This window comes from Populus nigra, chromosome 5 (genome assembly GCF_951802175.1).
Source record: "Populus nigra chromosome 5, ddPopNigr1.1, whole genome shotgun sequence".
Taxonomy (NCBI): Eukaryota; Viridiplantae; Streptophyta; class Magnoliopsida; order Malpighiales; family Salicaceae; genus Populus; species Populus nigra.
Genome location: NC_084856.1, coordinates 2,889,079 through 2,902,356, shown reverse-complemented (window position 1 = coordinate 2,902,356; position 13,278 = coordinate 2,889,079). Strand labels below are relative to the sequence as shown.

The 13,278-nt window shown below is 36.3% G+C and overlaps 2 protein-coding genes across 2 annotated transcripts; one reads left to right on the top strand and one right to left on the bottom strand.

Moving 5' to 3' along the window:
* Positions 1-580: 580 nt before the first annotated feature.
* LOC133693724 (tryptophan synthase alpha chain-like) lies at positions 581-3,767 on the bottom strand. The gene is made up of 9 exons (XM_062115005.1): positions 3,345-3,767; positions 2,678-2,824; positions 2,540-2,605; positions 2,145-2,253; positions 1,886-1,962; positions 1,353-1,430; positions 1,116-1,193; positions 920-979; positions 581-814 (listed from the first exon to the last, which is right to left on the bottom strand). Exons 1-9 carry the CDS (start codon positions 3,525-3,527, stop codon positions 680-682), a joined length of 933 nt encoding a protein of 310 aa, XP_061970989.1. The 5' UTR covers positions 3,528-3,767; the 3' UTR covers positions 581-679.
* Positions 3,768-7,219: 3,452 nt separating this feature from the next.
* On the top strand, positions 7,220-12,773 carry LOC133694492 (transcription factor UNE12-like). Its single transcript, XM_062116023.1, has 6 exons — positions 7,220-7,834; positions 9,219-9,338; positions 10,252-10,317; positions 10,920-10,985; positions 11,902-11,979; positions 12,069-12,773. Exons 1-6 carry the CDS (start codon positions 7,493-7,495, stop codon positions 12,297-12,299), a joined length of 903 nt encoding a protein of 300 aa, XP_061972007.1. The 5' UTR covers positions 7,220-7,492; the 3' UTR covers positions 12,300-12,773.
* The last annotated feature ends 505 nt before the right edge of the window (positions 12,774-13,278 follow it).

Here is a 13,278-nt window from a genome sequence, read left to right as displayed (position 1 = left end):
CTGATGTTCTGAACTTTTGATGGCATGAATTGATGAACTTCCATCCAAAAGAGATTTCTTGGGATGAAGCTGAATGTTTCGACCTCTTTGTTAGGCTCTTTCTGCCTGCACTGACATCAGAGCTCTGGGTGCACAGGTCTTCTAAGCACACGCTTATGCTAGAAGAATGAAATGAGCTTAGATGGATTGTAATGAAGGAATGGAAATGTTGAGGCAGTTTGAAATGTAGATCAATCCTACGATGAATTCAAATCTGCGCCACTACATTCTTACGCTATCTTTCCTTGGCATGCAAATTATTCAAATAAACCAGATGTCACGTGAAAAGCAACTTGCACACTGCTTGATTTTCTATCAATGGTGGCCATAGCCCTACCCTCCCCGAAAACACAAAATGACAATTTTTTGTCAAATTCATATTGAGTCTGATGGCAATGCAGCTGGATGAAAGCCAAAGCTCAGATCCTACTAACTCAGCAGTGGTTGATAGAAAAACACGTGGATTTTCCATTGAATTAACAGAACCCTGGCAGTAACTTTTATAAAGTGCTTGAGGTGTTGAAGACACTGGAAACGTCCATGCTACTAAACAACATGATTCCTTTTTATTCAATTTCAATGCATATCGCTGTTGAAAATATGAGTTACAAGCTATCATTTCATCCCAAAAAAATTGTGTTCAAGGAAGCGCAGCTTTCAAAGATTTGGTGAAACTCTCTAGTTCCTTCAATCCTTCCTCGGGAGATTTTGCTTCACCCAACAACTTCACCATCGCACTACCAACAATGACACCATCAGCACCCCATCCTGCTACCTGTTACAAAAGAAAGAAATTCCAAACTAACACGGCATTAAGACAATCTATAGGCATCAAGCTACATTATGCCAAAGCCATCAGCTACAGGTTTTGAAGACAAACCTGCTTGACATGCTCTGGTTTTGATATGCCAAAGCCAACAGCTACAGGTTTGGTTGTTGTCTGTCATAAAAAGAAGATTGAAATGAGGGATGTGTAATGCCATTTACTAAAAGACATCCTGAAGGAGTCAATAATAGTCTCAATGCCACCTATCAATAGAGGGCCCTGTGAAAGAAATCTGATTATAAAGACAAACCTCTTTAATATCCTGGAGAAGGGTTTGAACTCTGTCACTTACAGAAGCACGAGTACCAGTAACTCCAACTGAGCTTACCTATAATTAATGAAAAAATGGAAATGTCACAAAAGATGGCAATTCAGAAGAAATGGAGATGGCAAAAAAGATGGCAAACCATTGTACTTCATCTTTGTTCATATCAGAACTCAACTAAGATTAAGACAAAAGATTAATTAACTCCTAAAATGCTCTTACAAGATACACAAATCCATCTGCCACTTCAACAATGGCTTTCATTCGTTCTGTTGGAGTAGTGGGTGTTGTAAGAAGTACCTGTGCATCACCAAGGTGCAAAGTAAGATACAGTGAACACATGGTAGATGCTTATCTTTCACGAGCCACTCTACATATAAGCTTGACAATTCAAAAGGTAAATTGCAAGAAAACCAATGCTCACCACCGAAAGGTACCCTGCTTCAATTATCACACAACCAAAAATATTTTTTTAATGAAAACCAGCAGACACCATCAACATAATAACAATGAGGTAAAGGTGTTGATTTAGATCAATAATACATCACAAACAACTTATGTTTTCCAAAGAGAAAAGCAAAGAAAGGGTCCTTTCTCTTTTTATAACACTATCACCAACTCTACAATCAATTGCCACTAGTATACATGTTTTCAGATTTTTTGGCAAAGCAAAAGGAAATGAAGTGTTTTTATATCACGCAGTATTAATAGACAAAATGGAAATACATCATCCTGAAATATGAAGTGAGACAGACCAGTTCAAGCCCATTCTTGACAGCTTCCTTCCTCAGAACTTGAGTCTCCTCCAGAGGAACATCTGGGACCACAAGTCCTGCAAAACCAGTATAGGTTTATGCATATAGTAATGCTGTACATCACCCAGAACTCACAAAAAATAAACGGAGAAAAAAAACTAGTAATGCGCACAGTGATCCTTGTTTCCCACATCATTCAGGCATGATAAAGATCATTAAAATAGGCAGTTAGGTGCTGCAAAATAAACCTTCCATTTACCTTGCACGCCGATGTCATTTACAGTGGACATAAACTTCTCAATTCCACGCTTTAGAATTGGATTGTAATATGTAAATAATGCAATTGGACACGATACTTGGGGAACCACCTGTGCAGTCAACAGTTGAATCAATATAAGGAAATTCAAATAATAAAAGAAACTGGCAACAAAGTTGTAAATGGGGATACTGTATGCTTATTCTATGGGCAGTCACTTCTTCACTTGCCTATGACCATATGCTCCAGCAAACTATGCTTAATTGCAATCTAAGCAATAATAGCATGACAAAAGGAATTGTGCAGTTTCAAAAAAATTTCAATAGTGTCACCAATCCACCAATTCTATCTCTGTCTCAGCATGGTAGAAGTATAGCATCGTAGTATAATGGCCTTACCTCCTTTAACATTGATGTGATTGCTTCGAAATTGGTCCCTCTAGCCAAGGAGCGTGTAGCTGCAGCCTAAATTAAGAGACTCCGATTAAAAAATGGATATGAAAATTCATTCAACCAGCAACCACTTTATAGTCATACCTGGATAACTGGACCATCTGCCAAAGGATCAGAGTAAGGAACACCCAGTTCAATTATATCACATCCACAGGCGTCCAACAACTTCAAGGCTTCTGCAGTTGTTGAAAGATCAGGATCACCGGCTGTGATGTATGGAATGAGCGCCACCTTCACACACAAGCACGCTTATCAAAACAACATTATGAGAAATGGATTATATTTCCTCTCACCAGTTTCCCCCATCCAAATAAATTTTCCAGACCAAAACTCTTAATCCAATCCCCTCCTCGCAACCCGAACCCCACAAATAATTCAATCCAACCTATGTAAAAAGTTTTTTCATCTTCTAATATTATCAATTGATAACACAAATGAGCTCCTCTAGTCTCCCATCTTTACTTATGACATGGCTAACACAGAAGTCAGTAGAAATATTTGATTCAACAGGGATACTAACACACAGAGACTCCTCTGTGCAACTTTAATCTCCGCTAATGGAGTAAATTGCCAAAACTACAAACAATATCCAAGTCAATACCCATTCAACATGTCAAGCAAAATCAATCTACATCTACTCAAATAATATATATATATATATATATATATATATATATATATATCAAATGCACGTCAACTATCAACACAAAACCCTCATATAACAAAAATTTACTATGGGAGCGGTACCTACTTTGCCTTGTTCCTTGAGATTGGAGAATGTTTCTCCTATACCAAGACTTCGGGTTGCAGTGAGAGACGCCATTGGCGCGAACCTTCTGGTTGAAACGATAGGGGGTTTATTACGAACGATGAAATGGGTCTCCGGTTTCTTCAGTTGGAGGAAGGAAGGGGTTGATTTCAGGGCAGCAGCCATTACTCGCAGTGCACAGCAAGAGGGCTATCTTGACACAAAAGGTTTGGCGTGCCGGCGGGCGGGCCTCAGGGGCTGTACTGTGATATGACTTTTCGAGTTTTTTTTTAATGAGGGTTAGTTTTGGATGGTGAATAGAGATTCGATTTTGTTAAGAATATATAGGTACCAGCGCTCCTTGTTCACATTGGGTTATCGGAAACCTCGAAGAGTATCAGGTCTTGTTCAAGTCCTCAGATAACGTGACAACTAGTTATTCGACAATGATATACAATGTGGCCCAAAAAAGGAAAGGTTCGACCAGTGGTTAAGGCTCGGTTCAGTCCAGGTACAAATCACAGCTGCGGTGACTATGTTAACTAGGTTGTTTTACTGGGTTAATATTTTTCCGGTTCAACTTAAAACCTAATTTAAATCAGGTTTATGTTATGCATGTGAATATTTACTGGTGAGTGTATTCTTTTTTTTTTTCTTGATTTACGTGGGGTGTCCGGGCCAGCTTGCGCGCACCACGACTATTCTCCACGGCCCACTGGACATCCTGCAAGCCCAGGGGCAGGTAAGGCACCGCGGGGGTGACAGGCGTGCACATAGAGGGTCGAACCCTGGACAGGGGCGGAACAAGTCACACGGTTGACCACAACAGCTAGACCCTCAAGTGTATGTATTCTTGAAATATCTAGTTTATGTTATTTGTTGCTCTTAAAAGTTAAGGTTGTATTTGCTTAAATTTTTTTATATTTTTATTATTTTAATGTGTTGGTATTAAAAATATTTTTTTAAAAAATATATTATTTTAATATATTTTTAAAATTAAAAAATTACCATTATTTCAATACTAAACACTTTTTTAATTTGTTTTTTTGAAATCTTATAATAAGAATGTATCCTCATTTATGTGATGAGTGATGTTTGGTGGGGGTGAAGAAGGTGGCGTTTGCACATCTCAATGAATTCTTCAAATGAAGTGTATGTGCGTGTATTTGAGGATTATTGATGAGATTCTTTAGTGTGTATGCATGTACATGATCCATGTTTTACAAAGAGTAATTACATGACTTAATCTTATCCAAGGCATGATACCTCTGGAGTAGGGGTTGGCGGATGGAGGGTTGGTGGGATCTGATTCGTTTAGAACATAAACAGCAATAGCGAGTGAGAAGCAGGGAATGAGGTTTGAGGGTCCTGCTGTTTTTTATTTTTTGTTTTTTTCAGTCGCTGCATGTTGCAAGGGTTTATTTTTTTCAGAGGCTACGCGAAGCATCGCCATTGTTAGAAATTCAATTCATAAGTGTTTTTCAGTGCCCCATGTTGTTTTTTTTTATATTTCAAAAATATTTAAAAAAATTATTTTTTTATTTTTTTTATTTCAAGTTATTTTTTAGTATTTTTATATTTTTTTGATATATTTATGTTAAAAATAATTTTATAAAAAAAATATTATTTTAATATATTTTAAAGCAAAAAAAACTTTGAAAAATATATATTACTATAATACTAAACAGACTTTTAATTGATTAGGATTGAGTTAGGAAGAGTGGGACAATTTAGTTTGGAATATTTACTTTGTGTAAAATGTTTTATAAAAAAATGGTTCCACTATTATTTGTGCTTAATTTTGTGTACAATATTTTAAAATATAGTTAAGGTAAAATATTTTATAATTAATTTCCAATCTTTGTTTATTTTTTAGAAAAATATTTTTAGCTTATTAAGGACATGTTTGATGTAAAATAACTTGTTTTTAGATGAAAAGAATATTTTACCATGTTTCATTGTTTTGGCTATATATGCTATAATATCTCAAAAAATTCAAGTAGTTTGGGGCAAGGTTTATGTAATAGGTAATCACTTAATATTTTGATTATGACAATTCAATTCATTATTCCTAACCAAAGTAGTTGGTGCCTGGTGTTTGATAAGTCTAGGTGGTCAATACCTGTAAAAAATCTTATCTGATAAATTTAGAGATCCTTCGATAAATTTAGAGACCTATAAAATATTTTATCTATGATGAAAATATATTTTTGTTATAATGTACCCCTCATGTAGCATTAATATTGATAAAAATATGGTGGATTTTTATTGAACTTTTATACATCAAAGGTGTAGGGAGAGTATAATTCAATCTTAGATTGAGCCTGTAAAAAATTGAATTATTCCTATAAGCTAAACTCATAGCACTGGGCTCTTTCTCTAAACCAAGCCTATAACTTTAGGTTTTCTCTAAGGCTAGGTGACAAGTCATGGTTTCTCAAATCAACTTCATTTAAGAGATAATGCGGGAAAGTCATAACTCAAAATGGAGCTATGTCTTTTTGGATGTTCGATCCCACAATCGGGTTTGGATGCGACCGTGTCTAACTATGTTTTGTCAATGTGAGATTTGAAATCTATTGGTATATATACTCAATATTCACAAGAAAAAAACTATGTTTTTTCAATGCGGGATAAGAAACTTTTTTGATTTAAATACTTTAACTTAAAAGTTTAATATAATATCTTTTTAATGTGGGATAAAAAACTTTTTAAAATATTCTTTTAAACTTCATTATATATATAACCTATATTTATATGGATTTTTTCATATAAAATATTAAAACTTTATTTTTTAAAATTTTTCCGGGTTGACCAATGAAATCCGGGACCCGGCCCCTGAGCCGGGTTTAATAACTATAAAAAACACCGAAATTTTTTTAATTTGAAGTAAAAATAAAAATAAAAATAAATTAATTTTTTAAAAAATATTTTTAAAACACAAAAACAAATAAAATCTAAATTCTAAATATCATGATACCAGGTGGAATTCAACAAAGAGTCCGTTCCAAGTCATAAATTGTAGTAGCTTTATGACTAAGGGGACGCCAGACGGTTTGAATTTGGAATTTCTACTGGAATGTCCAAGGTCAAAACTCTGAAAGGTCTGTTAAAAAAAAAAAAAAAAACTTTGAAAGGGGTAAGGTGTGGATTTAAGAAAGAACTATGGAGCTAAACCTATGTTTCCATAAATCTTAAAACAAAAATTCAATTATATATTGCATCATTTTTTTCTTTCTTTAGTTTAGCAATAAGATTCTGGCGATGCCAAACTAAACATATAATGAAATTTAATTCCTTCAAATTAAAAAAAATAATTATGAACACTTCATAAATTTTCACATACCAAAGAAAAACTAGACAGGGGTCCTGTCGTTCAAATTTTTTTCAATATAAAAAAATTTAAGGCAATGCAAATGTTTTTTAAAAAAATCTAAGACTCAAATTATTATTTAAATAATATAAATAAAAAATAATCCAATAAGTAATTACACTATTATCGTTTTAAAAAAGAAAATGTTCCTGGTTGCCAGTTGAACTGGCACTAGAAAAAAATTATATTACCTCCAATAATAAATTCATATTTTTTTTTTTGAAAGAGTAAAATAATAGTGACGCATACCTTGGCTTTCAGTTTTTTATTATTTTTTTAATATCCCCCGACCTTCGGACGTTTCCACCATAAAGGAACCGGGGAGGTGGCTTGCTGGGCAGGGGCCATTTGGGCACACAAACACGACAAAAACGACACCGTTCCTCAATAATCCCAAACCCCAAACAGAAAGGATAACCATTGGCTGGAAATGTAAATTCGAGGAAATGCGATCCCTTTTACATAAAGTACAATATTTTTAAGCAGGATAAAAGCCTCTCCTTTTTGTCTCGCCTTGTCTCTCCGCTCTCAGTACTCCTCACTAGTTACTGGCTACCTGTGCTGGTTTTAGAAAGCAAACCAAAGCAAAGCGAAAAGCTGAAACCTTGAAAGCCGAAGTACTTAGCTATAAAGAAAAAGAGAAAAAGAAAGAAAGAAGAAGGTAACCAAACAGTCCTTAACTCTCTCAATTAAAACGATTTTGCATGTAAATTGATGCTATTTTGTATCCCCAACTCTCTATCTCAACTCACTTCGACTCCTCCGAGTCCAACTCCAAATGGCCAATAATCCAACCGAACCCCCAACCGACGATTTCCTCCAGGAAATCCTCGGGATGCCTAACTTTGCTTCGGCTGAAGCCGGCTTGGTTGGAGCCGATGCTGGCCTGGCTGGCGCCGCTGCTGCTCAAGCTTCTATGATGCTTCAGCTTAGCTCCGGTGATGGTTCCGGCCACATCTCCGACCTTGGCGGTGCTCCTGGAGGAGGAAGCGCCGGGTTTCACGGCTTTCCCTTGGGGCTTAGCTTGGAGCAAGGGAAGGGAGGGTTTCTGAAGCCCGAGGAGGCGTCTGGGAGTGGAAAAAGGTTCCGTGATGAGATTGTTGATGGTAGAGCGAAAAATGTGAGTGAAAGTTTTTTATTTTTTTTTCGGTGTAAGTTTGGCTAACGTAGGAGCGAAAATATTAAAAAAAGAGAAGGAAATTCTGATTTTATTAGAACTATTTATTTAGAAACTTAAAACATGCAAGCCTGAGGCAAGCATGGTAATTAATCTATGATTCAAAAACCAATTTAATTTCTCTAGATAAATTATTATTTATTTTAATATTTGCTTGTATGTCTTCAATGCTTCTGGTTCTTTCTATTAGAGTCTAGAGAGAGAGGGAGGGAGGAGGAAAAATAATTAATATAGAGACGTCAAAGTAGGTTGATCTTTGGAGTTTACTGTTGTGAGATTCCAAGATGTGTGTATTTTGACAAGGAAAAGAATACAAAGCTGGCTGATGTCGGTTTTTTTGAGTGGTTAAGACTGATTACTACGATACACTTAAATACAAATGCTTCTTATTGTAGTTTTCTTTCTAGCTCTAAATTGAAAATTACTTTTTTGTATGACTATGGTCAGTAAGGAAAATTATGTAATATAGTGGAAATTGCATCGGGGGTGCTGTAGCAGAAAGACTCTGGTGTTTTCCAGCTAAACATTGTAGCTGGCTGATTTGATTTGAAATTGCAACAGGTAAAAACATTTTTGAGTTGAAAAATGATTTCTTGGGAAGTCAAAAATTTGGGGTGTGGTGGGATTTGATTTTACTGGATTAGACAACTGGCTAACTAGCAAAATCGTCAGCCTTTGGAGTTGGCATGCAAGGAAAATTTGAGCGGGGAATGTGTGTAAAAGTTGAAATTGACAACAGAAGAAACTCGATTTTGCTCGAGTGAAATCCACTCAAGTGTGCAGATGATTTCAACTGAATCAGTTTTTCTGCTTTAATAAGAATCATGTATTTTCTTTGGTTCATCTAATCACCAATTGTAACAGTGTCATAGCTGGTCAGGATACACCTCTCAAGTTTGTGACCTGGGTTCACCTTGTTCTAGTCCAATCCTGTGGTGAAAACTTTCAATTTGTGGTCATATGTTATGTGCTGTGATCTTTCACATTATTGCCAATCTATGCCAATAAGCACCTGGTCAATATTTTCTAGTGATTGCCAAATTATACTTAATGCCGCTTTTCTTTTCTGGTGTTTTCACAATAACTTTGATTTTTTATGTCTGATGTTTATCTTTTCTCACTTGGATTATCTGTTGTCCGGAAATTTATTCTTTCATGACACATATTTGGTTTCTTTTTCTTTTTCTTTTGCACCTTTATGAGGTTGGGATTGGAGGATGTAGCAGTGCTGGTGAAATAGCTATATTTCCTGTAATCTTGGTCTTTGTTGATGATATGTTTCCTGTAATCTCAGGTCTTTGTTGATGAGATTCTTGTATTTCTGCAGGTTTTTCATGGTCAACCAATGCCCACAACGGTTGCTATAGCACCGCATCCACCAGCAATGCGCCCAAGGGTACGGGCTAGACGAGGTCAAGCCACAGATCCACACAGTATTGCTGAACGGGTAAGCTTAATTAAGAATGTGCAGCAATGGAACCATGGAAATAGGTTAATGTAGCATGCACTACAATGGTAACCATAGAAATAATGCAATATTGTCAAGACTACAGATGTCTCTAGAAAAATCATAGACACTGGTAATTCCTTATTGAGTACAAAGTAAAATGAGAAGAGTAGAGGGATTGCAACTTTAACATTCTTGTTAAGGAGTAAAATATAGGTTCCTGTTTTTGTTCAAATTATTTTGTTCATTAAAAATGTTATTTGGATGATGGCTTGGCAATTGTATTCAAAGGAGGCTTTTTGTTGCTTGATTAATGTGTGTTGTTACTGAACAATCAATGCAAGTATTTTGGGGCTGCTAAATACAGCTGGTTGGTGATTAACATGATTAAAATACTGTGTTTATAAGCCTATTATGATGAATCTTATCCGCTCTCTTTGGAAAAATCTGGTAAAAAGGCCTTCAATAATAATAATAAAAAATTCTAGTAAGAAGTCCATCTGTGTGATGTTTATGATCTTATGAAACTGTCAACAAGACTGATGCTTGGTCGGAGGGGGTTATCTAAACTGAGATTAGAGGTTTAGAATCTACTAGTTCAGTCATTACTATCAATCCTGCTGGGAACCAACTTATCTTAAGGTTTTGACATGGATTATATTGTGTTGAATTGAAAAGTATTCCTACACTATTTTCTTTGGATGGGCATGTTAGCATGTGATTTTGACTAATACAACCTTTATAGTTGGTATAAAAAATGAAATGTTGGTGTATATGATAATTATTTGAAGACTTGATGAGGACTGAGGCGCTGGCTCATAAGTTCATTTTTTCTTATCTTCTGATTCCATTTGTCTTTCCCCTTAGAAAGTGCTCCATCATTCTTGATCTTTTTTTCCCCTTTTGGGCACAGTTGCGCAGAGAAAGAATAGCCGAAAGAATCAGGGCATTGCAGGAGCTGGTTCCTAGTGTCAACAAGGTCAGTGTCTTTTCTCTTATGTCATTTCATAATTTTCTTGCAGAATGGGGTTTTGTTTTCCATATTGTAGGAAAATTATTTCGCATTTCGTGCTTGCCTCTTTGTTGGAAGGAAAACTTTGAATAATTAACAAAGTACAGATCAATTTCTTTTCAACCAAGTTAATAGTTCTTTTCCTAAATCAAGTTGTTTCAAAAAGTAGAAGGGCTTGTGTGAGTCGACGTTAATGATTTTAAATACTATGACAACATCCTTGTCGCAAATCTGTGGTCTGTTTTCAGTGAAAAAAAATTGTTGGTTTAGATTTCCAGTCATTTCTGTGCTGGAATTGAGAATGAAACACGTATTTGAAAGTAAAAAAAATGGACTCGTGATAAGTATTAGAAGGGAAGAGAAAAGGCTTTTTTTTATATATGGCATGTGTAAGCTTTCATCAAACTTGATTCCTCAAGTTTGTAGGTGGGGATTTATAGGTGCACGTTCTCGGAATATGACTATAGAATGAGAGATTTTGGTTGACTGGAGGAAAGGAAGTTTCACTAAGCATAATGTTTGCTTCTTTCTCAATCAATCCTCAATTTATGCATAATTTATTTGTACAGACGGATCGAGCCACCATGCTTGATGAAATTGTGGATTATGTGAAGTTTTTAAGGCTTCAAGTAAAGGTATGATACCAAAATTTCCAGTTTCAGTTTCACAATCCTTATCCAGCTGATCTTTTTGTGGTGAACATTAATATTCTTGTGTTTGTGAAGAGTCTAGAGGGTTTTTATTCATTCCTTCCCCCCTTTTACTTTATTTTATGTTTGTGAATAATTGATTATCTCAGTCAAGGTTCTAATGATAGCCGAACCAATTAGTGATTTTAGCAACTCCTTTCTTTCATCTAATCCAAACAGACTTTTATGCCAAATTATTGGTGGTGTGAGTTGTTTAGAATAATGATGGTCATGTCCACACCAAATTATGAATTAACTTTTGTCTCTCTTGTGGGTTTTTTATTCACTCCTTCCCCCCTTTTACTTTATTTTATGTTTGTGAATAATTGATTACCTCAGTCAAGGTTCTAATGATTGCCGAACCAATTAGTGATTTTAGCAACTCCTTTCTTTCATCTAATCCAAACAGACTTTTATGCCAAATTATTGGTGGTGTGAGTTGTTTGTTTAGAATAATGATGGTCATTTCCACACCAAATTATGAATTCACTTTTGTCTCTCTTGTGGTGTGTGTGTGTGTGTGTTCTTTGGTATTTAAATTTCTGAAATGTGAAACAAGTTTTTTTGTGCCTTGAACTGCTGATGGTACTTTTATGAAAAAATTAGTAGCAAGTTATGTCTTCTTTCCTTAGGGCAGATTTGGATGCTCATAAATTTTGATGATTGATAATACCTCCACAATAGATGACAAAATTATGAAATGAAGATTGCCTGGAAAAGGTGAAATATTTGATGTTGTGCAATTAAAATTTTGAATATTCAATGTCTTATTGAGTGCATACCTCATTAATTGGGAAATGGAGTGCCACCAAACTGTTAGGAAACTTTCTTTTTAAATAATGTCTCGTCATTAACTTAACAGGTATTAAGCATGAGTAGACTGGGCGGAGCTGGTGCTGTCGCACCACTTGTAACGAACATCCCACTATCATCAGTTGAGGTAATAAAGAAAAGATAGTGTTTATGGAGGATAATTCACTTCCTTCCCTTTAGCATTCAGGCAGCTGAGCTTGCTCTTTTTAATTATAGGATGAAACTGGCGAAGGAGGAAGAAACCAACCAGCTTGGGAGAAGTGGTCGAATGATGGCACTGAACGGCAGGTAGCTAAGCTAATGGAGGAAAATGTTGGCGCTGCCATGCAATTTCTTCAATCGAAGGCTCTTTGCATCATGCCCATCACACTAGCCACGGCCATTTACCATACACAACCACCAGATACCACTACTATTGTCAAGCCAGAAACAAATCCCCCATCATAGAACCGTTGAAAGGGGGGGAGCATCCCATGGTCCTGTCTAAAAGAGTAAAGTCACCAAATGCTTAGGGTCCCACGTCTTATTTGTCACGTTTCAACCCCCACAATCAAATGTTCCCCTAGTTTCAAATTGCAATCAAAGTCAGATGCCATAGTTCTTGCTTTTGCCTTTTCTTTCCAGCCTTTTTTTTTTCAAACGGGGTTCGATGTCAATGCCTAAAAAAATGCAGGCAGGCCCTTGGTGTCCTGCCAAGTCCAAGTGAGAGGAGAATTTTCAAAGCTTACTCGATATGCTCTTCTTTTGGAATCAGTGGTGGGGAAGTGGAAAATGATGGAAGCGCTTTTGTAATGGGGCTCTAATTTTTCGTAGTGGGTTGTGGGACCTTGTAAAAGAGGCAAGACTGACGGGTTATATAAATATATCATTATTGTAATAGTGTATTCAGCGTAAATGGAATGCAAAGGTAGAATTGGATAATGGCTGGTTGTTTCAATATGCTGGGTGTTTCAAGTCCAACAGAAAATGATAGCAGTGCTACTTTGTTCAGGGAGGGTGCGTGCGTGGTGTTTCAAAAGGTCATTTGACTTCTTTTCCTCCTAAATCATTATTGGTGATTGAATCATTTGAGAGAGAGAGAGAGATCCAATGGGTGATTTGGGTAGGCTGCCGTTCCTCATCCGGCTACTTTGCTAGTTGGCCTCGAGCCAACGAAGGCATCTTCTAATGGAATCATAAAATGCTCGTTCAGGATGTCCCGACTCCCAAGTACGTATGTGTACTTGGAGGACAGGAAACAGATTTCTTAAAGGGGACTCCGATTTAAGTGGGAAAAGATTGCGGAGCTCCGCGTAGCATGATGATATAATGCGTAGGCAAATGAGATGTTTGTTGGTCTTTTTCCCCGCGACGCCACACGGTGTTCGCACTCGATGCGTGTGAATCTGATGCGCACCCACGGCTGGTAACAAGATAGATTGAAGCC

Bases quoted from the DNA above. Each gene is read 5' to 3' on its own strand.
- LOC133693724 (XM_062115005.1), bottom strand. From the start codon at position 3,527: ATGGCTGCTGCCCTGAAATCAACCCCTTCCTTCCTCCAACTGAAGAAA. The intron at 2,254-2,539 runs GTAAGGCCATTA...TTGACTGCACAG, and splicing joins TCACATCAATGTTAAAGGAG to GTGGTTCCCCAAGTATCGTG. The intron at 980-1,115 runs GTTTGTCTTTAT...TTTTTATGACAG, and splicing joins TTCTCCAGGATATTAAAGAG to ACAACAACCAAACCTGTAGC.
- LOC133694492 (XM_062116023.1), top strand. From the start codon at position 7,493: ATGGCCAATAATCCAACCGAACCCCCAACCGACGATTTCCTCCAGGAA. The intron at 7,835-9,218 runs GTGAGTGAAAGT...GTATTTCTGCAG, and splicing joins TTGATGGTAGAGCGAAAAAT to GTTTTTCATGGTCAACCAAT. The intron at 10,318-10,919 runs GTCAGTGTCTTT...TTATTTGTACAG, and splicing joins TGGTTCCTAGTGTCAACAAG to ACGGATCGAGCCACCATGCT.